Genomic DNA, 26,170 nt, shown 5'->3' with positions numbered 1-26,170 from the left:
TTGCTGTTGCTTTTTGTTTATAAGACAACTCACCATCTTGCATTGGCAGCCCTTTAATGAATAAAATGTTTAAATACTTAAATCTAACACGCAACATTTAAATTAACTTTGTCTCAGAGATATTTTCTCTTCTTCCAAAGCCTAACAACTAAATGGCTTGAACCCAGACCAGTTCTTAATAACATATATTGACTTTTCTCTTAATTTTTTAACTCCCAAGTAACCTGGTCATATAACTTGCTGTAAGCCAGGTGCTTTATCATTAATCAGATCCTACAGAAACCCAAGGGACCATCTAATATATGTTTCTATTCTCAAAGGCACATTGGCACAATTTTCCAGACATAATTTCTATGCTCATTTCAAGTGATGTCACTACGATTTCCTAGGACATGTTTAATGATAGATTCCAGCATGAGACTAATGACTGATGTTATGCTTTAGGGCCTCTTACTTCCTATTTTCTTTTTATCTTTCTATATTACAGTGATACTACATTGCTAATGTCAAATCTAATGGAACAATTCTAGAATCTAAGGAATCTTGAAGAATCATCTATCATCTCTGCAGCAACCTAACTTAGAACCTAAGGTCATTGCCCATCAATTCCTTTATATTGCTTTTAAATCCTTTACATTTGTCTAATATCTTTTCTCTGCTGATATTAATTGCCTTAAGTTCTTCACACATATTCATCTCCGATTAGGCATAAAACAAGTATTCAATTCTTGTAAAATACCTTTGTCATCATCCCTTTCTCTCCAATAATTTCTTCTATCTTCTGCCTCAAAGGGACCCATATTTACTTAAGCTGAAATTTACTTCTTTATTGTATTTCCTCTCTTTTTATCAACTTATTAGAACCTATTGCTGGTTCCTAAACATTCCAACCATTCTTGCCTCTTGCATTAATATAATGCAATACTTAATTTACCTATTAATCCAAGGACAGATAGATACTTCTTGATGAGATTTTGTATTTTAATAGAATAAGTTTACATTGCTGGTTGGGTCCACAAGGTTTTTTTCCAGCAAAATGTGACAAAAGGTTTGAATAAATTCGTTTTCAGGACGACATTTGCTGACTTTTAAAAGATTCTGCAAGGATATTAAAATTGCTCAAATTATTTCATTTCCCTCTTACAAGCAACAATTATTTCTTGCTCATTGTTCTCACCAACTTCCGGGGACCTATGACCTAGTGATCTGATCTTTGTTCTTAATCTTCATTCAAAACAATTCTATTTCATGCTTCTTGGAGCCAAGGGACCTCCTTAATATAGTCTTTGTCATCTTTTACTATTAGGATTATTCTTATTTCTTACTCTGTCTTTCTGAAATCCTGCAATATTTATTTTCTCACCTTGATCACCATGTCACCACCTCTCTGACTGGTGGTTAAATCTAAACAACTTATGTCTATTTGTGCCATTTGATTAGTCCAACTTATACTGAATATTTACACATTCTAATATTTGAGCCAGTCTCTCAATTATGTACACTTGACCCCTTTCCCTTGCTCCCTGCTTGTCCAGTATTCATTGTCCATCCCAAAATGTTGGTTTATGTTTTTTTTGAAATTATCTTTTCCTTGTGTAAATTGAAAGACTTGATGTTTTGCCTTACTCTTGGAAAACAAATCCATATTAGAACTTTTAAAACTCTTGACCTTGTTCAGAATCTCAAATCAATGCCTTCTGCTTAGCTTAAATGATTTTTAATGTTTGTATTGATTGGCTTAATCAAACTTCAGTAGACAGGCAGGAGGCTGGAAGAACACAGCAAACTAGGCAGCATCAGCCAGTGGAGAAGTCGACGTTTCAGGTGTAACCCTTCTTCAGGTCGGGGGGTAGAGGTGAGGGGAGCTGCAGATAAAGGAGGAGTGGGGGAGGGTTTTGGGTGGGGTGAGGGGCAGAACACTGAGGTCGGGATAGGTGAACATGGATGGAGGATACAGCCCGGTTGGTCGATGGGAGTAATGTATCCAATTGGTGACTGGAAGGAAGGGTCGATGAGAGGAATGGAAGGGAGGGAGAAAGGCTGGAAAGGGAGTTGGGGGATGGGAAGGGAGATTATTTGAAATCTGAGAACTCACTGTTGGATCCTTCAGGCTGTAGGCTGTCCAGGCAGAAGATGAGGTCAAGTTGGCCCCTGCAGAGCAGGCTGAGATGTTTGACGAAATGTGCCCTGAGTTTACATTTAGTCTCACTGACGTAGAGAAAACCACCTAAGGAGCACTGGATACAGCAAGGGCTGACCTGACCTCCCAGTCACCATCCATTTTAATTCCTCTTCCCATCCCCTCTGCAACATTACCATCCTCAGCCTGGTTCATGGTCACAGTGAGTCAGACCACAAATTGGAGGAACAGCACCTCCTTCCGCCTGGGCAGCCTACAGCCTGGAGGACACAACATTGAGTTCTCCAATTTCAAATAAAACTTCCTTCCCATTCCCAGACTCCCTTTCCAGCCCCCAATGCCCTTACATTTCACTTACTGAACCTTCCTTCCAGCCACCAGCTGGATTCATTCCTCCCTTTGACCAACCAGGTCATACTCTCTACCTGTGTCCATCTAGCCCAACCTCACCATTCTGCCCCTCTCCCCACCTAAAACGCTCCACCGCCTCCCTTTATTTGCAGCTCTCTTCATACCCACCCCTAGTCCTGAAGGATTATACCTGAAACATTGACTTCTCCACCTCCTGATGCTGCCTGGCTTGCTGTGTACTTCCAGCCTCCTGCTTGTCTACTTTGGATTCCAGTATCTGCAGTTATTTTTGTCTTTAATCAAACTTCAAACATTTGAATGGCAAGCACACACAATTTATTACTCTTACATTACAACTACTTTGCTAAATATATGAGCTGGGAAATTGCAGTTGGCAATGTTATCTCATGAATGTTAACATGAACATATAAAATTCATCTTTCCACAATTGAACAAAGATATTAATCGGTTTGTTTAAAATGGATTATTACCTCCATTTAGTTAAGGAGAAAGGAATTTGACAGCAGCCCAATAAATGTCCAGGCAGAAACATGTTAACATCAATTTTCATTATGTAACCATTTGAATATAGTGCAGTGTGTGTGCACCCAAATGTACAGTACTTGTTGCCATTAATATAGTGTCCTCTTAATCTTTTCATAATTTAGTTTAATTTATTTCAATTTTTGTTTTCTTTTATATGGATATGTTGTAATTATTACTACATATTCAAAAATTCTAAAAATAAGGAAATACAATTTGTCCCTGAAAATTGTACAGAATGGATGTAGGCAAACTAGCATCCTTCCATATAAGAAAGGAACAAATCTCAGCAGAGTGTAAAGTCTGATTTACCAGCATTCATTTCACATTAAAGCTCAAGACTAATTTCAACTCTGAAGAAGAGAAGAGTAAAATTTGAAAGCAGGTATTTACACATGCCGAAGACTAAAGATGTTTCAGTATTAAAGTTTTTTTTTAAAAATTGGCTTCATAATATATATAACTTGAGATCTGATCAAGTTCACTTCTTCCACAAAATGTCTAACTAATGCAAATCCAACTACAATTCTACAGTTTATCTTGTGCCACTGCAAGATAAAAAGTCTTTTCCAGTAATACAGGAACAGAGACTGATACTATTCCTAGTAGAAGGCATTGTCCATTTTGAGGGCAGGCCTCATTGCCATTCAACTAGTGCATTATGTGCAACAATCAAGTGGTCTGCAGGCTGATTTGGGTCAGTAGGAAAGGAGGTGGGAGTGGACTACATCCTTATGAAAGGACAGATCTTGTGGTACAATTGCTTTATGTAGCCTGGAGGAGTATTCCTGCTCTTCCAGCATCAGAAAACAAGTACATTTTAACATCTACTAAGCTCTCTCTCAGCTGGACTGCGTTTGATACTGAGCAGTACATCAATACTGACCTAAGCTAGTATTAGCAGCCTTATTACCCTTGTAACATATCAGTTTGAATATTTACATATAGGTAGTTCTGGGATAATGCATGTTTCAGCAGCACGATTTGGCTATAATGTCACTGAAGAATTAGAGAACGGTATTTTTGAGAATGCTTACCTCTGTTTGAATAATGCGATTCTAGCAGGCATTGTTTTGTATATTTTGTACTGCACATGTGCCGATGTCTGTGCCATCCTGCACTTGTATCAGTGTCTGTGCCATTCAGCCCATGCGTGGCGCTGGTGTCAGTCTTCGTGCCATTTTGCACATGCACCAATATCAGCTGCTGACAGAGCAGTTTTCTGAGAGGTACTGACCTGAGAGTAGAGTTTTTCTTACATTTTTTAAACGTATTGTGTTAAATTTACTTTTGCTTCATTAATAAATATGATTTCAACCTTCACTCAGACTGTGCTTTACTTTGTGTTAGACGTTTGGCTGATTTTTAAGCGATTGTAAGTGGTATTTGTTGCTGGTCTGCCCCTAACCTCACTTTTCCCATAGGCCCCATTATCTCTATTAATCAATATTCTTCAAAGTGAGGTTTCGCTGGAAAGCAGCTGCACGTTATAGGGGAGCTACCTGTACCTAAGGTGCTCTGGCCATCTTGGGTGGAATCTAGAGAAGTAATGGATGCCTAAGTAGTCAGTGGAAATGGAGCAATAAGTCAATCCCTAATCATTTTCTAACATCACATCATCATTCATACTATATAGAATGACTCAAGATCTTCCCCAAGGAATTTATCTGACTTAATACACAATACAAGGATATGAAAATAAAAAGATTTCTTTATGATGAATGTAGAATTGCAAATTACACTAATCAGACCAGATAAGTCATAATAAACATAAGATAATGAATGTGCCAATGTATAAAAGCAATTCATGAAGATATCTTGCAGATAACAGTTAACCAACTGACATTTATAACATAATAGTCCGTGGCGCTGATAAAGTAAGCGTATGGGATTCTTTTGCAGGGCCTCGGTACTGATGAGAACACTCTTTCAAGAATCATGGTCAGCAGGTCAGAAATTGATCTCCTGGATATACAAGATGAGTATTTGAAGCTGTATGGCAGATCCTTGTACGCTACTATCAAGGTAGGTCTGCAATCTTGTTGGTAAACAGTGCTTCTCTCAACTGTTTTCTTTCTCAAGCTGTCACTGAATCCTCTTGACTCATTTCAATATACTTCAGCTCATACAATGGCGCTTCAGAATTCTCTAAGATCAGCAACAAATGAAACAGATTAAACATCCGAATAAATTCATTATTGTTCACAATAATTCTGGGACCAGAAAGTAAATATGTTACAATGTTGGTTCTTTCTGTTTAAATTGTAAGTGAGCATTGACTCTAAGTTCACAATGAATGATTTAGAGATAGTCTAAACTGATAAAAGTGTATGCCAGACTAACTTACTTCAGAGTCAAGGCTGTTTCTTAGTTTACTGAGAATTACACTTCCTATCATGATTTTGAGTAAGTTTTAAAAAGTTTTCAATGATTGGTACATTCACATAGAAACTGACTATACGATCCTCACATCATGCCAGTAGGATATAAGGCACTTTGTATACAAAACAGAAGCTGGGTTAGAGATGACATAGAAAAACCTTGTAAGGGTTTGCAATGTATTGAAGGCATATTGCAGATTTAATGTGGTTGAATAAGAAGATGCATTGAGTGTATGTATTTCATATTTGGTAAGCTTGTAGAAATCAAAGGGTTGCTATTCACAATTAATGCTGTGCTGCACATTAGCTAATAGCAGTTCAGAATGACAACAAAAGGAACTACAGCAATTCAGAAACTTTTGAGACTACTGTTTGTAAGGTGCAAATCAAGGAATTATTACAAAGTTAGGTTTACCTTTCTTACAATTACATGTGTCCATCACTCAAAAGTACAGTTTAAAAAAACTTCTTCCACAAGGAAATTACTTCGGTTGAAGCACTAGCTTAGGTAAGTATTGTAGATTTTCAAAAAGGGGAAGTACTGAGGAAGATACAATTGAGTAAATTTGCACTTTTCAGGTGAAACTCAGGTTGGTTTTATAATTGGGATGCAGATTACACTATTAGAATTGAAATTAAGTTATTGGGTGAAGAAGAAAATCTATTCAAATAAGTACTCAAGTACCTCATAGTATTGGGGAAATAAAAAAAGAGCTGATGTAGGAAAATGGTATGGGTTATTTTATTAGTCCTCTTTAGTGGATGCATGTGAACAACGCACTTGGACAATGAACACACAGCTACTTAATTGAGAGCCCGATATTAGACCCGATATTAAAGATCCCTGTCTGCTTCTGAGCCTCAGTTTCTTCTTTGATCTATTTAGCAGCATTGCACAAAATTTGTATAAAAGTCCTTTTTTAAAGCCCTGACCTAACTGAAAATGGAACTCTGTCTTCTAAAGTCCAAGTTAAAAGTTCCTTAAATGTCATAGACAGTCACTCTCAGCACATTTCTTAGGAACATGTAAACATATGCTTTAGGAGCAGAAATGGTGGTTTGGCCTCTCAGGCCTGCTCAGACATCTAACAGGATCATGGCTAATCTGTTTGTGCTCTGAAGTCCACATTCCCATCTACCCTTTATAACCTTTCATTCCTTTGCCTGACAAAAGTCTATTCATCTCGGTCTCAAAAATATTCAATAACCATGCTTCCTCCCCTTCAGAGACAGAGAACTCCAAAGCTACACAAGTCTCTGAGGGACATCATTGCTCCTGATTTCTGCCAAAAAGGGCGACCCCTAATTTTAAAACTGTACATCTAGGTCTGGACTTATTCACAAAAGGAAACATAATTTTCATGTGTACCTTATCTAGACCATTCAATATCTTAAATACTTGAATCAAGTCAATTCTTCACTCTCTCAACTCCAGTAGTAACAAGCCCAGAATTCAAACCTATCATTAGAAGACAACCCACTCACTCCAGGCATAAATACAACACATCTCCTCTGAATTTCCTCCAACACATTTACTTTCTTCTTTAAATAAGGAAACCAAAACTGCACACAGTATTTGAGATGTGGTCACACCAATGCTACTAATAACAGCCTCACTTTTCTGTTAAATTCTTATTTTAATAAAAGGATAGCATTTACTCCTTTACCTAACACTAAGATGTGCAGGTCAGGTGAATTGGCCATGCTAAATTGCCCGAAGTGTTAGGTAAAGGAGTAAATGTAGGGGAATGGGTGGGTTGCGCTTCGGCGGGTCGGTGTGGACTTGTTGGGCCGAAGGGCCTGTTTCCACACTGTAAGTAATCTAAGCTCATCTAATCTAATTTCATTAGCTGTTATTCCCAGACCCAGATGAATTTCCCCAATTTGTTATAATTCCTGATGGCAACAAAGGAACAGTTACAGGCCATTAAACTTGTCGAATCAGCTTCTCCATTCAGTACAATCATGACTGATTGAACAATTCATTGCCTTTTATCCAACCGATTCCCATAATGCCATTCATAATCATTAACTCCTGGGGGAGAAGTGATGAAGTGATTTGCCTTTATTCACCCAGCCACTTTGTTGGTCACAATAAAATTAATTTTACAATGGATCCCTTCCCTTGGAAATATTTTTCTCCCAGACTCAAATTAACTTAAAAGGAACCCATTTAACCAGACTTTCTTAAAATTACAGAGTGAGTTTATCTATTACTTGACACAAAAATACATAGCACAGAGTAGAAAGAAGAATTGAGTCCAAACTGGTGTACGTTTTAGAAGAGAATATATGGATCAGTTTCTAAATTGTTCATGAAGAGTGGAGAGTTGAACGTTGTTACTATTGCAGAAGAGGTTACTATTAGCTTTGACCCTGGAAACTGTAAAGTCGATTTCAAGATTCCTGCTTTGACAGGTTGTTTGAGATTCTGTTCTGATTTTTTTCAACCAGAGGGCAGCACATTGGCTCAGTGGTTAGCACAGCTGCCTTACAGTGCCGGGGACCTGGGTTCAATTCTAGTCTTAGAGTTTTCATGTTCTCCCCATGTCAGCATGGTTTTCTACTGGGTGCTCCATTTTCCTCCCACAATCCAAAGATATGCAGGTTAGATGGACTGACAGTGCTAAATTGCCCCATTGAGTCTTGGGATATATGCAGTCTAGGTGGATTAGTCATTGTAAATGTGGGTCAAGCCGGGTATGGGTGGGATGGTTTACAGAACCGTCAGTGTAGACGTGATGGGCCAAATGACTTATTTCTGCATGTAAGAGTTCTATGATTCTAACCATGATTACACGCAGTTCTGTGTTGTCCTATTTCTTTTTGCCAGCATTCAGAGTGAGAGAGTCTCTTATACCTGCAACACAGAGGTGACTTGTGGATAGTTGTTTCACCTGCACAGAACACTAATACTTAAACTCAAATTAGTACATCTGAGTACATTAGCCCAATTTCCAGAATCTAATAAATTATTAAAAATCAGCACTAACACATCTACTACCTCATTAGCCACCTTACTTAATATCCCAGGATGAAATCTGGGACCTGTCAATCTGCAATTTCAATTGTTTATTCAGTACCCCTTTCCTGGTGATTGTAAGTATTACTCTCTTTCTTCTGTCTCCTAATTTATTTATTACAGGTATATTATTTGGAATCCTTCGTTGTGAAGACAGAAGCAAAGTAATTGTTAACCTCATCCACCATTTCCTTATATGTAATATTAACTTCCTATTCTCACTCTCTAGAAGACCAGTACTTAATTTATTTGCTCTATTCCTTTACAGATGCCTCTGGAAACTCTTCCCACCTCTTTTTATATTTCTAACTAACTTCCTCTCATATTTTCATATATTCATCCTGATTAACTTTTTGGTCATTTCGTACTGTTCTTTATATTCTGCCCAATCATCTGATCTGCCATTCATCATTGTGTAATTGTGTGTTTTGCTTTAAGTTTAACGCCTTCCTTATCTTCTTCGGTTAACCTAGGATTTTGAGACCTCCTCTTGTAATTTTCTTTATTCTGAACATTTTAAAATATATCCTTAAATGGTTGCCACTACTTCTCTATTAATAATATCACCCAACCTAGTGTTGCAATTCACTTCAGCTAGCACAGCTTATGTGCCCTTACTTTTAAAATATTGTACTAGCTTTAAACGCATCATTCCTCTCTCAAACTGAATGCAAAATTCAATCATATTATGGTTTCTCCTTTTGATTACATTACAGTGTGGAACCAGGCCCTTCGGCCCAACAAGTCCACACCGACTCGCCGAAGCGCAACCCCCTCATGCCCCTACATTTACCCCTTCACCTAACACTACGGGCAATTTAGCATGGCCAATTCACCTGACCTGCACATCTTTGGACAGTGGGAGGAAACCGGAGCACCCGGAGGAAACCCACGCAGACACGGGGAGAACGTGCAAACTCCACACAGTCAGTCGCCTGAGGCGGGAATTGAACCCGGGTCTCAGGCGCTGTGAGGCAGCAGTGCTAACCACTGTGCCACCCCGCCGCCATCCTTCTTAAAGATGACTTTTCTCTGAGTTAATTAATTAATCCTGTAACATTACACAGTGCCAAATTTATTATAACCTGCTTTCTGGTTCCGGAGCAAGTTGTTCTAAGGAACTATTCTGAAAGCACCCTACAAACTCCTCATCCAAGCTACCACTGCCAATCTTATTTTTCCAATATATGTGAAAATTAAATTGACACATGATTACTGCTATCCCCTTACCACAAGCACCTAATATTGTTTCTTGTTAAACTCATTCTACATTGTGGTTACTGTTAAGAGGGCCTGTAGGCCACTCCCAATATTGACTTTTTTCCCCTTATTATTCCTTATCACTCAAATCTATTCTACATCCTGATATAAGGTCAACTCCAACTACTGTAAAAGATATTATCTTTGCCACCTTAATAGTACTAGCCCTCCACCATTATCCAACTTCCTGTTCTCTTGAGGGTTATACATTCATCAATATTCAGGACCCAATCCTTGTCATCTTCAGACATGTCTATGTAATGGCTCTCAGATCATGTTTATGTACATTAAAATGTACTATCAATTTATTTGTTATTAATGCCATACCCATTCTGATACAGAGCCATTAGTTTTGTCCTTTTGTTATCTTCCTAACATCTGGACCTAACTGTTGGTGTAGTCTTAGGTTTTTCCTCTTTGTCTCTACCTGCCATTCTTTAATCTTTAGTCTGTGTTTGGACTGAGGCTGATTTTAAATCAGGAGATGAGTGAACCTGCAGGAATCCAAACTGAACTTCATTGAGCAGGTTGTTGCCAGTACTGTAGCTATCTGAACAGGGGTGTGGTGGTATATTAGTAATTGTTAATCAAAAGAATTTCTAGAACAAATGCACCAGGGACATGAGTTCAAATCCTGCTGCTAGGATTGAAAATCAATTAATAAAGAAAATCTGGAATTTGTTGCTTGTTCCTTTAATGGTGACTGTGTATTTTGTCAATTGTCATAAAAATAGTCTTTAGGGAAGCAAAATAGCATTGATGTGACTGCAGACAAACAGTGTTGTGCTTCATGGTTAACTGCCCTTTGAAGAGGTCTAAGATGCTCTCAATTACACCAATATGCTACAAAGTTAAAATAAAGGAATGGACTACACTGATCACACGGCAATGATCTTGGCACAAACCCAGTCCTGTTGATCCTGCAACCACTGCATTATAGTAGAACTATCTGTACTCGTAGAATTGTTTCTCACAGACACTACCACCCACCATTATATTCCTATCGAACCAGTGGTGAAATATGGCCAGAAGTGACTGTCTGGTGGTGTACAGATGGATGGGAATTGAGTCACATTGACTGTGGACCATCCCATGAGTCTTATGGCATCAGGTCAAATGTGGATCAGGAAACTTTCTGCTGAAACTACTTACCCCTCTCCCCCTCAGTTTTTTTGGTTAGTACTCCTCCATGCTGAACATCAGTTGGAACAAACACTGAAGATCCAGGACATAGGATGTACTCTGGTTGTGTGATTTCAATGTCCATTACCAAAAGTGGCTTAGTAGTACACTAAAGACTGAGTTGGCTGTGTCCTAAAGACATAGCTGCTAGACTTTTCCCACAACCAGATGACAAGAGAACCGACATGAGGGAAAAAAGAATATAATTGGCCTTGTCTTCACCAATCTTCCTATCATAGATGCATCTGTCGAGGACAATATTGATAGGAATGACCACTGCACAATCATTGTGGAGTCAAAGTCCTGTCTTCTGATTGAGGATACTTTCTATCATGTTGTGTGGCATTATCACTGTGCAATAGCATTCAAATAGATCTAACAACTCAAAGCTGGGCATCTGCAAAGCATTATGGGTTACTAGCAGGAAGAGAAATGTATTCAATTACACTTTGTACCACACTTCCTGGATGTCCATCACTACGTCATTGCCATCAAGCTGGGGGATCAACTTTGGTTCAATTTCATTATCATCAAGTTGGGTGATTAAATTTGGTTCAATTAGGAATGTAAGAGAGCATTAGGCAGAGTTTAAAAAAATGTACTTCAAGCATTAATGTCCTTCAGATAGGTTTTTTAAAATCATTCTTTCCTTAATTGCTTTTAGCCTGGCTTTCAGCTTTATTATACCTATTCCCTGTTTTTCTCCTTTCTTTATTCTCATATGTTGTTCTTCCAAGTCTCTTGGTTTTCCCATGATCTTGGAAGATTCAAAAAAATTGTTTGTTGTGTGTGGGGAATTACTTTTAGTATAAACGTCTTCCCTCAATTAAACATCGTAGCAAAGAAAATCTACTAAGTAATTACAATTTCCAACGTCTCTTTCCAGTTCTTAGAGACCTGCTGTTTCCATTTTCACACCTTTATAGAAAATTTTTGCAGTTAAAAATAGCATTTGGAGCTGAAAAATGATTAATTCCATGAAAATCCCATGATCCTAGAGAACTGCTCATTTAAGAGCCCGTGTTGGTGTCAAAAGCCACGGAGACCGGAGATAACGATAGAATTGTTAAGAGGAGTAGATAGGAAAATATGCATAGTTTTCACTAGGAAGTACTTTTTATCTTAGAATCTTCCCACTTCATTAGGGAAAAACAAGTATTGAGAGTACATGCTACTGCTTACTTTAACAGAGCAATTCTAAGGATTATTGATTTGTTACACAAAAAGCAGTATATAAGAGCTTTCATTTTCTCTATTCTCTCATGGGAGTCACTGACATTTGTTGCCCATCCCTTGTTATCCTTCAAATAAATAGCTTGCTGAACCATTTTACAAGGCACTTCAAAAGTAACCACATTGTAAACCAGACCAGGCAGGGAGAGATTTCTTTCCAAAAAAAGCATTAGCAAACCAAATCTTTACAATGATCAGTAATAGTTTCACCATTACCAAGACTAGCTTTAAATTTCAGATTGATTATTTGGATTTGAACACATACCCCAGAAACTTTAGGCTTGATCTCTTTATTACTGATCCAGTGACATTACTGCGACACCACCTTCTCTCTTACTGTTACTGATATTAACTTTCACCCAGCTGTCTATTGAGAAACATGTAATTTATCTATTTATTATCACAGAAATGTAAGAAATTCAAGCATAGGATGATATTAAATAATTTGACATAAAACTGGGCACATTAATCAGGAAAGAGCATTTTTAATATATTTATTTACATATTACCATTACTTATCATTAATTTGCTGCTAATCAGCTATAAATTGTTTCAAAATAACAATAAATAATTATTTATTAATAAATCCTCAATATGGATATCATTGAAGCTAGATATTGGCTTGAACCTATTGAGTTATGAACCAGTGTTGACTTTCCAACTCATTTCAAGTTTCTCCCTAGTTACTGTCCAGACATTTTGAAACCAGATTTTGTGCAGATTAATAAACTTTACTTGAGACACAGTTGTCATTCTAGTTTATATTGACAGGAGACGTTTTAATGATAGTTAAATGTTCTAGTTTGTGATGAGTGTTGTCATTTGCTGTAAGGAATAAAACTATAGTAAAATTATCTATACAAATCTGCAGTTCCACTTCTAACATGTTCATGGAGAGATGCCTTGAGTTTCACAAGCTGTAACTTTACTTCAGGAAAATTTCAGTGTACTTCACATCAGTCCCACACAAGCCACTACTTTGGTGCTCGCCTTACTTTCTAGCTCTTTCTTCTTACCTTTTATCACACATTCCAAATGTTCACCTCCAGTTCCATTCATCCCTCATAACCTTGCTGTTGTCATCTACATTTTCTAATCCAGCCTGAACTGGTGCTCGTGACTTAGTGTTAACTCTGAACAAAATAAATGGAATCGAGATTTAGAAAGAAGGGAATTCCTTCTTACACAACAAAAGTAGAAAAGGAAAAGTTTGAGGGGAGTATATTAGTTTTGTATTTGATCAATAATATGTTCTGGTGAACATTCTTTGATTATTTTAGGTGTGCCTTTAATTGTTTACTTAAATGATAATTTATTGCCTATTTGTTTCTTGTTTTAGGATGAAACTTCTGGAGATTACAAGAATACTTTGCTTAAACTCTGTGGAACAGGAAACTAGACAACCATTAAATAGCTGAACAAAGTGCTATGTAGATGTTAATGTAGAGAATAGATGTGCTTCTATTGTGCATTGTTTAATTAAAGTGAAAAAATAACAATTGATTGTCTATCAATAATCCACAATATTTCATCTAAATTGCATCATTTTAAATATAACGTCACACACAGATTGGTTCCTACTTCCTCCAAAGGGTGTTAAATTGGATCAGAGGGAAGAGTAGAGTATGGTGTTATTTTTGCTCCTATCCAGTGTAGCCACTCAACAAGTTAATCATCCTGGATTTGCTGTAATCACCGAAACTGTTATTGCCGATAAGAATTTTACCATAAAAGGTTCTCTTTTCAGGATCAAATCTAAAGAGGGTAGAATAGAAATTGTTGCATGGAATCAGATATAAACCACAGTGTATGTAAGCTTTTTATATGAACAAAATTTATCAAATACATTATCTGTTATTTAATTGTTTGATTTGGTTTTGCTCTCTACACTATTGTCATTTTTATCATCTGCATGCAACAATCATTTGGATAGGCAAATAATAATTTGCCTCAGTTGTCACTGCAGAATCCAATGTTTTTTTCCAATACCTTTAGTTCCATTGAATGAGTCCCCTAATGATTGTTGCAAAATATTATGGTCAGACAAATTGATAATGGGAAAGTCAATACACCTGGAAAAATGGTATCTGACAGAGAGAGCTGTACAGATTGTTATTTCAAAAGCTAAAAGTTTAAAGAGCTGTTTAACTCAATATTTCATAAGACTCAGCACTCAAATAATCACTGACAAATGTAGTAATTTTTGTATCCATTTAAACATGCTCACATAAATATTTAAGTCACACAAAACACTTTAAAAACACATGCATTATCTGCAAGTTTTTTTCTCTCTGAAGACCTATAACTTTGTGCGTATTTTCTTATGGTTTCATTTGTGTGGTGTAGAAACCATGAGCATGCTGAGCTTTTTTAAGAATTATTTTAGAGTTTACCAGAGCTATGTCACAAACTTTGAAGATGCTTATCATTCATGTTTTGAGCAAAATACAAGGAATATATCCATTTTACTAAGACTCTAATCACCTAAGGGCCCTGGAAAGCAATACATTATATATAATTGCATTATGCTCATAAAACTTTGTGTAAACTATCATTTTAAGCATTACTAAAAAGAAACAAATTATAGATGTTCATCTTACACTCAAATTTATGACATCAGAAACAGACAACAAAACAGCCAACTCAATTTATAACAGCGTTAAAAAAAAGGTGTTGTTGTTTAGGCTCTGTCAGCGTGAAAACACAACAGGAATAGTTAATTGTCGATCTTCATTCTCAGACCAGGTGGGTAGACCCTGAATGGTCAAGATGTTGCCATGTGAGTGCAGCAGAAATTGGCGGTCTCCCTAACTCTTTTTGTCTCCAATAATAAAAATGCAACATATGGACAGGTCCCTTTTGCTGACATAAAACAGAGCCTTGCTAACATATGTAGCTTCTATCACATCCAAATTCATCACATGGCAACTTGTCTGATAAAATAAATTGAATTCCAGTATAATTTTAGTGCTGGTCCAGATTATTTAATAAATACTGTCCAATAGCAGTATTATATGTAATGATGGACATGTTTACATTTTATTATATGAAAATGGCAAAAGATTATATACAAAGCATTTTTTAATAGTAACCATGCATATACACTTACTGACTACAGTGTTGATCACTGATTATAATAATTCATAGATATTCAACCAGCCCCTCTGAAATTAAGGCTTAACAATTAGTCTGTAACAGCATTTCTTTAGTAAACTACTAAATCAATGATAACCAGTTTACTTATTCAGAATCCAAACTTTTAACTGTTAATGATTTGCTTTGTTTGGAGATGTTTTCACTTGAGTTTTGCCTGCTTAAATTCTGTTCAACTGCACTTTTCACATTATACTTTGTAACATCTCTCTTATATCTTAATAAAGAAACAATATACAACAAGTACATTTCAAATTCAATCCATTTCGTAATTTATGTGCTTTTAGTTGGAAGGTTTTGGCTTTCTTAGCAGACAACATTTATATTGATGAAAGCTAAATCCAGTTTTTCAGAGGCCAAGCAATTGTTTCAGAAGCACAGATGAGAGTTGTACGTGGCACCATGCAAGATCCCTATCATAGCACACTCCGAAGAAATACCTGGGAAATTAAGATTCCACTGGGCAATTCCTCAACACTTGTAAAATTGGAAAATTCAGAGGGTTTTGTTGAAGTTAAATAATAACTACTCAGGAAAAGTTAGCCTTAGTTTAACTCCCCTGTGACTAGTAAACTGACTCCTCAATTTACCTCACACATACCCAAAAATATCACCATATCCCTTACACTGCTGTATCCCCTGATCTTACACCTCCTGTCATCTTGTGACCTGACAATCCCTCTCTAAGAAACTGGCCTGACACCCACCCACTCCCTCTTTCCCCACTCCAAGTCTGACTCTACAGCTTTCCCAAGTCTGGATCCATCCCTCCCCTTCCCCTGTCTCAGGCTCATCTGTCTCCCTGTCCCATACTCCAGACCAGGCTGGCCCGCTGTGGTCCAAACTTGACCGCCCTGACCGTGACCCACTTTTTTTCACATGGCTGCCTAATCTGCCACACTCACCAGATTAACTAATGCCTCCCCTGATCCAAACTCACCATACTGCAGACCCAACTGACACCATACTCACCTAAAACCTTACCCTCTACCCACCTGACACCCACCACTTACCTTTTGATAGTAGCTTTCAAGTTACTTGATCTTTAGATTACAGAATATGTCAGCTGGCTGCTTTAAAGAAGGGGTGCAATTTCATTTTCCTCAACAATTCTGCACTATGAGGGGGGATCTGTCAGAATCAGTGTATTCCAATCTCCTGTCAGAAATGTAGAGTTCTTTTGTGATGTAAAAAATGAGTGATGATTTGTCAGAGATTGCCACTCCTCAGAAAATCTAGACCCAAACTAGAAATTTGCTGAATAAAAATCAGCTGCAGTTATCATTGTTTATTGTTAATAGAAATGTGAAAAATTATTTTCCACAAATGACATTGTGCCAATATTGGGCAACGTCATGCCAGAATGTTACAATGTCAATGCAATTTAACTTCAACTTCAGAAGAAGAGCTTTAATATAACAAAATTTTCCATTCGCACACTCCCTTGATATGAGAAAAACATCCAATCAAGGTCACAAATTTCTGCAATGTTTGCCTTCATGTGAACAATGAACACGAGATAAGATGGGATCTGAAAGTGGAGAATTTACTGCCTTTCCTCTCCTGCTCCTGCTTTTTCTCATCATCAAGACATTATGAATCCAAGCCTGACACAGGTCTTACATGTTTTTATGACCAATATTGCGGCGCTTCAAGGAAAGCTTCAGAATGTCTTTGAAATATTCTCCAATCACCATCATCCTCAAGGTCCTCACTGATCAAAAATCTCTCTAATTCAGTCTTCATTGCTTTTTGCGAAGAGAATTCCAAAGTGTGATGACCCTCGGAGATGTAATTCCTCCCAGCTGATTATTGATTTTAAACTGTGTCCACCAAGCTCTAGGCTTCCCCATGTTTGAAAACACCCTTCCAGCATGAACCACAACAAGCCTCCTCAGAATCATAATTCTATAAAATCAACACACCTAAAGATACAGATCTAACCTGCAGAACCTTCTTTCATAAGGCAATCCCTTCGACACTTAAGTGAGCCTCGTGAAATGCAAGGAAACCAATACTGCATACAATATGTCATTTGTAGTCTCACAGTTGTAGTAAGACTTCATGCCCCTTTCAGTATTAGTTCAACATGCCAATTACTTTCCTAGTTATCTGGTATCTGGATGCTAAGCTTTTTGAGGACACCCAGATTCTCTGTACTGCAGTTCATTTTCCATTTAAATAATAATTAGCTTTTCTATTCTTCCTGCCAAAGTGGACACACTCACATTTTCCTATAATATACCGTGTCTTCAATTTTTTTGACTAGTCACTTAACATTATTTATTTGCCCCTTTGTAGACTCTTTGTATCCGCATTATAACTTGCTTTCCTAACTATCTTTGTATTGTCAACAAATTTGGTTACAGTACAATCTATTCCATCATCCAAGTCATTAATATGTATAGTTTCAGCCCTAGCACTGATTCCTGCAATATACCACTAATTTCAGTTGCTAATCTGAAAATGACCCATTACTGCGACTCTCATTTCCTGTTAGTTAATTTATCATCTTTCCATGTTAATATATCATCCCCAACACCATGAGTTCTTATTTTGTGTGGTAACCATTTGTGTGGCACCTTACTTTGGGTGCCTTTTGACAATACAAATATGAAACACCTGGTTTCCTTTTATCTATTGTTTATTGCTTCCTCATAGAACACTAATAAATTTATCAAACGTGAATTTCCTTTCACAAAACCAAGTTGACCCTGCATGATTGTATCTTAATTTTCAAAATGTCCTGTTACTACCTCAAGAACAGATTTCAGTACTTCCCCAAGAGTTTCAACTAACTGACTCATTGTTTGGTTTCAGTTCCCCCTCTTTCTTTTAAAAGTGTTGATACATTTACACATTTTCAATCCATGAGACCTTTGCAGAATCTATGGAATTTGGATATTTGCAACTAGCGCATCCATATCTCTGCAGCCACTTCTTTTATAACCCTAGATTGCAGGCTATCAGGTCCAAAGGTACAAGGGAATAGTGAGATAGCTAATGCATGGGTGGCTTGAAATACTGAGGGCAAAGTTGCAAATCTTCACTCACAGTGTGAAGGATTGCTATGCAAAGCAGCAGTTGCAGACTTTTTTTGTTGAACTCCTTTTAAGTGAGGTTTGATACCAGATTCACAGCCTTAAATCTATCCCCATGTAATTACAGTGTACAATGTATTTGATTTTGGTGCCAATGTGAAGTTCGATCTCCTAAACATGATGGCAATTTGTAAACTCAACTTCTTTATAGCCACCTCTAGATGTCATCTGAATGCATTGCAGCCTAGTGGGGAATCTCTTTGCAGTTGTTGATTAAGTAATTCAAAAAGGTCATCAAATACTCTCTAATCAACTATTTTGGCTTTATCAGTAAGTAGGCCTATCTATCTCCTAAATTGCCAGCAACTTGCCAGAGACATCAAAACATGTGTATAGCATGGAATGCTTCTTAATTGAAAGGATAGGCAGGGAAGCCATAGATCAATAAATCTAATGAGCCAAAGCCATGGACAGGTGAAAGCTTGTGATCCACAGCACTTCTGAATTGTTTCCAATGATTGACAGGTAATTGCCAACTTTTTGGACATCAGTTCATTCATTTTGCACACCACTCATCTTCATCTGCACTTTCCTATTGCCAGGCTGCATCATCACATAGCAGCAACTTATGCAACTCCACATGGCATCTGTGAGGTGGAACAAGAGGAGCAGCTACACCAAAGGCTGTGGCATTATCAGAACCCTTCTACCCCATTGGGCAGGGAGGGTGGGCATAGTGATACAGCTCTAAGGAGGCAAGAACATCAACACAGTGCCTATATATAAAGGATAAACTCTCCTGACCTGTTTAAGCACTAGTGCCTTAAGAGGTTCAAAGTAAGGATCAGCGCTGTGAAAGCTAGTGCTTCCAAATAAATCTGTTGGACTATAACTTGGTGTTGTGTGATTTTTAACTTTGTCCACCATAGTCCAATTCTGGCACCTCCACATCAGATTTTTTATGGCAGTAATTCCTGACAGGGCAGATGAATATATCCATTTGTAATCGTATGTCTAGATTAGACTGGTGTTGGAAAAGCACAGCAAGTCAGGCAGCATCAGAGGAGCAAGAAAATCAATGTTCAGGCAGAAGCCCTTCATCAGGAAGGTCTTTTCAGCACCAGTCTAATCTAGACTCTGATCTCCAGCATTTGCAGTCCTCACTTTTGCCTATTTGTAATCATATGCTGTATGCTAAAATTATTTTATGTAAATTAAACAAATTTACATACTTTTAAGTAGCAAAACAGGTACACACCCTGAAAGTTATTGTCTTGCTGAACTGATGGCAATGTGGATGGCAAGACTAGCACACAAACACTGCCAATGTAAATTTCCAAACAATTTGCGAACCTTCTTGGTTCCTATTGGTTTGTTGCCTATTGGAATGAGACTCATGGTTCCTGTTCTGGTCCTGCAAACTAAGGTTAATGTCAGAACTATAAATCAACTCATTGACAGCGTCCTGACAACATAAATTACCATTCCCAAAAGGCAGCAACAAAATTAATTTACACTTATGGCACCAATCCAGCAATTTCACGATGTGGAATTTATTTGAATGAGGATGCTTATGCAAGATAGATCCCTATCTTGTCAAAGCTCACTATGCAAACCATCCAGCAATTTGTACAGAATTGCAATTCATTATATAGTTTTTCCTCACCATAGATTAATACAATATTTGCAATCCAATAATGGCAGGTACTGTTAATACTTCTCCAGAAATTCAGGGCAATTATTACTGTGCTGGAAAGAAGGGACATTATGGGTTAATTTTTCTTTTAATAGTTTGAAATGGATGGAAGATCTCTTTTTTCTTTCTTGTTAAGTGGCCTTAAAATATTTTTGGTGCAATGCCATTGCCACGTTAGCAGGTGTGCTGTCAGAAAAACAAAGAAATAGTGTGAAGATCATAACGTAGTTTTACAGAGTCTTAATGATATGAATTTATAAAGATGCTTGCTCCTAAAGAGATGAATTTTCACATTCCATTAATTATCCCATGTAGTTAAATTACAAATAACCAAGAAACAAAACATTACACTTACTAATAACCAAAAATGCAGTTGAAATACACATGACAAGTTTACTGTTTTCATATACACCCTGGACTTAAAAAGGAAGTAAGGCTGTAAAAGACAGGATGTAGGTTAGCAGGAAGGATGGCTGAAGTTTAACAATGAGGCGCAAATAAATTAAGCATTTTTCTTTTCTGAAGGGGGGGGTGGGGGTTTCAAATTTACAGAGCTATGCCTGCCTAATCTGTGTTTATGCTTTGTTAACATTCAGTAGAAAAACATTGGCAACTAGGATATAGATTTAACAGGGAATGGAAAACTGCAACTCTGGGGTAACTTTTGAATTAATTGTCTTATTTTTGTAAATACTATACATCTTCAGCAGGAGTAAGGTAACAATAAAAAAAAGCAAAATGTGTTAATGTTTGGAGTTTGTTCCATGCCAAAATAGATAATAATCTGGCTTGTAACACATAAGACATCAGGAGTTGAAATTCTGTACAAACAATGAAGTATTCTTATTTAAGAGCAGTGAATGCTGACTACTGCCACAGAAACATACGTCTGACAACTGGCAAACTTAACATGACTCTGTTCAGGACATGCTGTCAACTGCTAACATTTATCCAAGAAATTTATTAAAAATCCATACTTACATGGAGATAGTACCATTTACCAAAATGTTGGTGAATATATGTCCTTCCACAAATCAGATCCAACAGTGAGAAAACGGAAAAGAGGGGAGAGTAGGAGATAAAACTTTGGACATTTTAAAAGAAAAATTCTGTCCATAAGCCATGCCACAGGATATTAATTAGTCAGCTAACAGTTGTTCAATGGTATATTACAGCTGGTTTTGTTCAGAAAAATTCAAATGAACTCAAACGAAAGCAGAAATGCAAATTTACATCATCATTGTGATGACAAGTTGTCTGAAATTTTCAACAAAGGTCCATTAGCTGGCTGCATATGTTCTTCTATAGAAGAGGTTGGGCAAGCACAGACCAGTTTCTAGTGGGCATTGAACCAAAATTGGCACAGTTGACAATCTCACTCAGGCAGCACAGTAAAGCTTTTGAAGAAATGAGAAATGCCACATATTTGCTTGATATGTTACAACACAGGGACACATCTGGTCCATCGAGTCAGTGCCAATGCTTTTCTCTACCACCACTTAGTTAATCCCTCTTTTCAATTTGTTCTTCAAAGTCTTTGATAATCATCTTTCTAAAACAAAGATCCATTTAATTGATACAAAACATTTATGGATTCTTGTTCAACAACAGTTTATTGTAAATTTTAATTCCTAACTATATAAAGATTCTTTTCTAGATGCTTCCAGCTTAAATTTGTGCCTTTCTGTTACCATCTTGCTAAACAGTGGAAACAATCAATTGCTAGTTACTTTCTGAGAAGCATTCTTTATCTGAAAACCCCTATCAGGTCACCCTTTAATGTGCTGATGCAGTTCTCATGAAATGTCAATTTGTGTAGTGTTCTCTCCACAGATGTTGCCTGACCTACAGAGTGTTTCCAGCATTTCCTGTTTTTGTTTCAGATTTTCAACAGCTGTACTCCTTTATAACTTGCTAAACCTTTTTAGTTCCAGTGAAAACAAAGTCCTCACTTCTCATGTCATTATTTGTGAGTGTAACTCTTTAGCTTTGGTAACAGCTGAATGAGTGTGTGCTTTCCATTGTTTTTATATCTTTCTATAATGGAGTTCCCATGGGTGTGCACATTAACCCAGCAGACCTAAGATCTTGTAGAAGTCTGACATTACATCCCTGTATTAGTGTTTTCTGCTTCTAAATCCATTCTGAATAACACTGATTAATGTAGATTCTCCAAGTACCTTACAATTTCATCCCATGGCTAGATGATTTTCTATAGGCAAGATTTTATACTGGTATTGTTAAACTTCTGGCAGATCAACTGCAGATAAGGAAGAAAATTGAACATTGGTCTAACTCATCATTAATCTACCACTACTGTCTTTCCCAGGATTGTACTCTAATGATAACAACTCCCACTAAATTTGCCCATATTTGGGCCAACATATCCATTCTTAGATTTACACAATCATGGCGGAATTGTTTTAAACATTGCAATCTCTGGTGATACTACACAACAGTCTTGAAATTTAACAACACCTACATGTTCTTGGTATCCAGATTACTTTCGCAGATGAGAAGGAAATTAAAATCCAAAAGGCCTCAAATAGAGTTCAACTGACTGCAAAGTAAGCTCATGTTAGTAAGTTTTCAGCATTATACTGCTCCAGATCTTCGGGTTTTGCGACAGCCATTTTCTTGTCCCCCGTTTATCTTACACCAACCCTCTCAGCATCTAACATTAAGCTAATGAGGGTGACCTCAGAAAATACATCAGGGTCAGTCAGAGAGACGTCAGACAGGTAAAAAACTAACAGTGCAAATTATCTAACCTAGTGAATCATCTTGCCTTCATAATCTGCCATCAATGTAAGTGAGACTAATTCGATAGGACTTTGTTAGTTTTCTGCTTTTTATTAAAAGAGTTAAGGTTCTTCAGTCCTCTGAAACAGTTATTCTTAAGTAGAATTATGTGCAGTAACTGCCATTGCTCTTCACTTAAATGAAGATTAGCATCAGTTAGTTTCTAATTCCTTTTCCTTTTCGCTCACATGTTCTCTAGCATCTCTTTAAAAACATCTCTTATGTCCACATTTTTAAAATTACCTTGAGAGATTCCCACAGAATCCTTAGAAATAGAACACCATGACACATTAGGCTGTTTACCTTAAGGTTTGATTAATGTCTTCTGTATCAACTCTTCTTGAAAAACAATTCAAGTTGTACATTTATCTTTGATGCTTCACCAGTTATACAACTCTTCATTGACAACTATAACAAAGTACTTATTTACTATTCTTAATGAAATTATGATTAAGAAGCATTTAGAAAACTTTTCCACTGATTTCTATGTTTGTGCTAATTTTATTTTATTTCTTACCTTAACTTTTCTAATTATCATTGATCTAGCTTTCTATCTTAATGTTCTTTTACTTTTATTGTTTGCCCTCCTACACATATAAATGCTTGGTGCAAGTTCATCAACCTAAAACATTAACTCTGTGTGTTCCTCTCCACAACCACTACCTGATCAGTCACAAATTTCTAGCATTTTTTGTTTGTAGAACAGCACAAAATGGTTCATTAATTTCAAATTTATTTAAACCCATGGCCACTGTGCTGTCAAATTATTTGCCTGACATTCAGTATTGAATGAATTATAAACTTTTCTGGGTCATTTTTGGGAAGACTAAAGGTCCTGCAATAAACTCCTTGCCCTTACTATCAACTCTATACCCTTTCCTGTATGTCATCAAGAGCTGAAGCAGATAATTTACATCCAGAGTCCTCTTCAATCCGAAGGTTTCTGATTCCATGTAACTCCACAAAGGCTGCAAAGTTTCACTTCTGTGTGACTTCAACCACACCTTAAGCCATCAGGTGATGAAACCCTTGTCCATGGTTTGATCACCTCCAGACATGATTAACTGGAACAAAGAACAAAGAAAGTTTACAGCCCAGGAACAGGCCCTTCGGCCCTCCAAGCCTGAGCCGATCCAAATGTACTATCTAAACCTGTTGGTCAATTCCTAAGCTCTGTATCCCTCTTCTCCCCACCTACTCATGCATTTGTCCAGACGCATTTTAAATGCATCTACTGTGCCTGCCTCTACCACCTCTGCTGGCAACGCATTACAAACGACCATCACCCTCTCTGTGAAGTACTTGCCGGTGTATCCCCCTTAAACTTTCCACCTCTCACCTTGAAAGCATGACCTCTTGTTAATGGAATCCTTCACCCTGGGAAAAAGCTTGTCTCTATCCACCCTATCTATATCCTTCATGATATGTAAACCTCAATCAGTTCCCCCCTCAATCTCCTTTTTTCTAATTAAAATAAACCTAAACTACTCAACCTTTCTTCATAGCTAGCACCTTCCATACCAGGCATCATCCTCGCAAACCTTCTCTGAACCCTCTCCAAAGCGTCCACATCCTTTTGGTAATGTGGTGACCAGAACTGTACACAGTATTCCAAATGCAGCCGAACCAACATCCTGCACAATTTTAACATGACTTGCCAGCTCTTATACTCAATACCCCGTCCAAAGAAGGCAAGCATACTATATGCCTTCTTGACCACTCTATCCACCTGTGCAGCAACCTTCAGGATACAATGGACCTGAACTCCCAGATCTCTCTGCCCATCAACTTTTCCCAAGGCTCTTCCGTTCATTGTATAACTCGCTCTAGAATTAGTCTTGCCTAAATGCATCATCTCACATTTGTCTGGATTGAAATCCATCTGCCACTTTTCCCCCCAACTCTCCAGTCTATCTATATCCTCCTGTATTCTTTGACAGCCCCTTGTGCTTTCTGCTACTCCACCAATCTTCGTGTCATCTGCAAACTTGCTGATCATACCAACAGTGCCTTCTTCCAGATCATTTATCCATATTACAGACAACAGTGGCCCCCAACACTGACCCCGAGAAATACCACTTCTCCATTTCGAGAAACTCCCTTCAACTACTACGCTCTGTCTCCTATTGCTCAACCAGTTATTTATCCACCTAGCTAGAACACCCTGCACACCATGTGACTTCACTTTCTCCATTAGTCTACCATGGGGAACCTTATCAAACACCTTACTAAAGTCCATGTATATGACATCAACAGCCCTTCCTTCATCTATCAACTTGGTCACTTCCTCAAAGAACTCTATTAAGTAGGTAAGGCACGATCTCCCCCGCACAAAACCATGTCGCCTATCAACTCTATAATTTCTTGAATGGTCTAATGTTCTTGAACATCCATAAGCATACATTCATCTACAATTTCATCATGCAGAACTTACCCTGCACCAAGTTTTATCCACTCATCACCATTGTTCAGACTGAACTATTCTGGCTCCTGATCCCTCAACGCCTCAAACTTAAATTTCTGATTCTGGAGTGTAAGGATCTTGATGATTAACTGCTCTCTATTTTCATAATCTCTCCTGAAAGCTGTGTTTCATTGGTTCTAGCCTTTTCTGCATTCTTTCTTTCTTTACTGCACCTTTGATGGTCATGCTTTCACATCTATGCCCACATTTTGAAATTCTCTCCAGAAACTCCTTGGCCAGCGTCTGCATCCTCTCCTTTAAGATGTTCATTGAACTAAACTTCTGTGAGAAAGTTTTCAGCAACTTGCTTAATATTATTTTTGATTTGATTTTTAAAAAAATTCTTTACACCTCCATGAATTGCTTTAGAATTTTTCATATATATTGAAAGAACTATTAAAATGCCTTTGTACCATTATTAGGATATATTTAATTTTTTTTTAATTTATAGGTTAAATATTTTTCATTGTTGGTCATCTTTTCCTTTCATTTGATCTGAGTTAGTTTTTTTTTAAACTCACTATAGGATGCCTTGATCCAGTTAAATATTTTTATCCAGAACTTTTGCTTTGTCTATTATTAAACTAAAACTAATTATATTGTGCTCACTGTTTCCCAAGGTAATCCCTGATCTATCCATCACTTACTTGCTCCACTTCAGAATTAGGTCAACTAATACTTCATAAGAATATAAGAAATAACAGCAAGAGTAGACCATATAGCCCCTCAAGCCTTTTCCACCATTCAACATGATCATGGATGATCTTTGGTTTTATTTCCATTTTCCTGCCTGCTGTCAACATCCTTTGATTCTCTGAGAGATCAAAACTGATCTATCTCAGATGTAAGTATACTCTGCAGTGGGACACATAGATATTGTCTAGTTAACATGTTCAGAGAGG

At 37.3% G+C, this 26,170-nt stretch overlaps 1 protein-coding gene across 2 annotated transcripts in view; it reads left to right on the top strand.

Moving 5' to 3' along the window:
- Positions 1-14,392, top strand: part of anxa3a (annexin A3a) — a 63,083-nt gene extending 48,691 nt beyond the window's left edge. For both annotated transcript variants that reach the window (XM_043696332.1, XM_043696322.1), the window contains 2 exons: positions 4,937-5,059; positions 13,452-14,392. In XM_043696332.1, the coding sequence (XP_043552267.1) occupies positions 4,937-5,059; positions 13,452-13,511 (183 nt within the window). In that variant the 3' untranslated portion in view covers positions 13,512-14,392. The remainder of the gene's footprint in view (positions 1-4,936; positions 5,060-13,451) is intronic.
- The last annotated feature ends 11,778 nt before the right edge of the window (positions 14,393-26,170 follow it).

The sequence above is a fragment of the Chiloscyllium plagiosum genome, chromosome 1, assembly GCF_004010195.1.
Source record: "Chiloscyllium plagiosum isolate BGI_BamShark_2017 chromosome 1, ASM401019v2, whole genome shotgun sequence".
Classification (NCBI taxonomy): domain Eukaryota; kingdom Metazoa; phylum Chordata; class Chondrichthyes; order Orectolobiformes; family Hemiscylliidae; genus Chiloscyllium; species Chiloscyllium plagiosum.
This window is presented reverse-complemented; position numbering and strand designations above follow the sequence as displayed.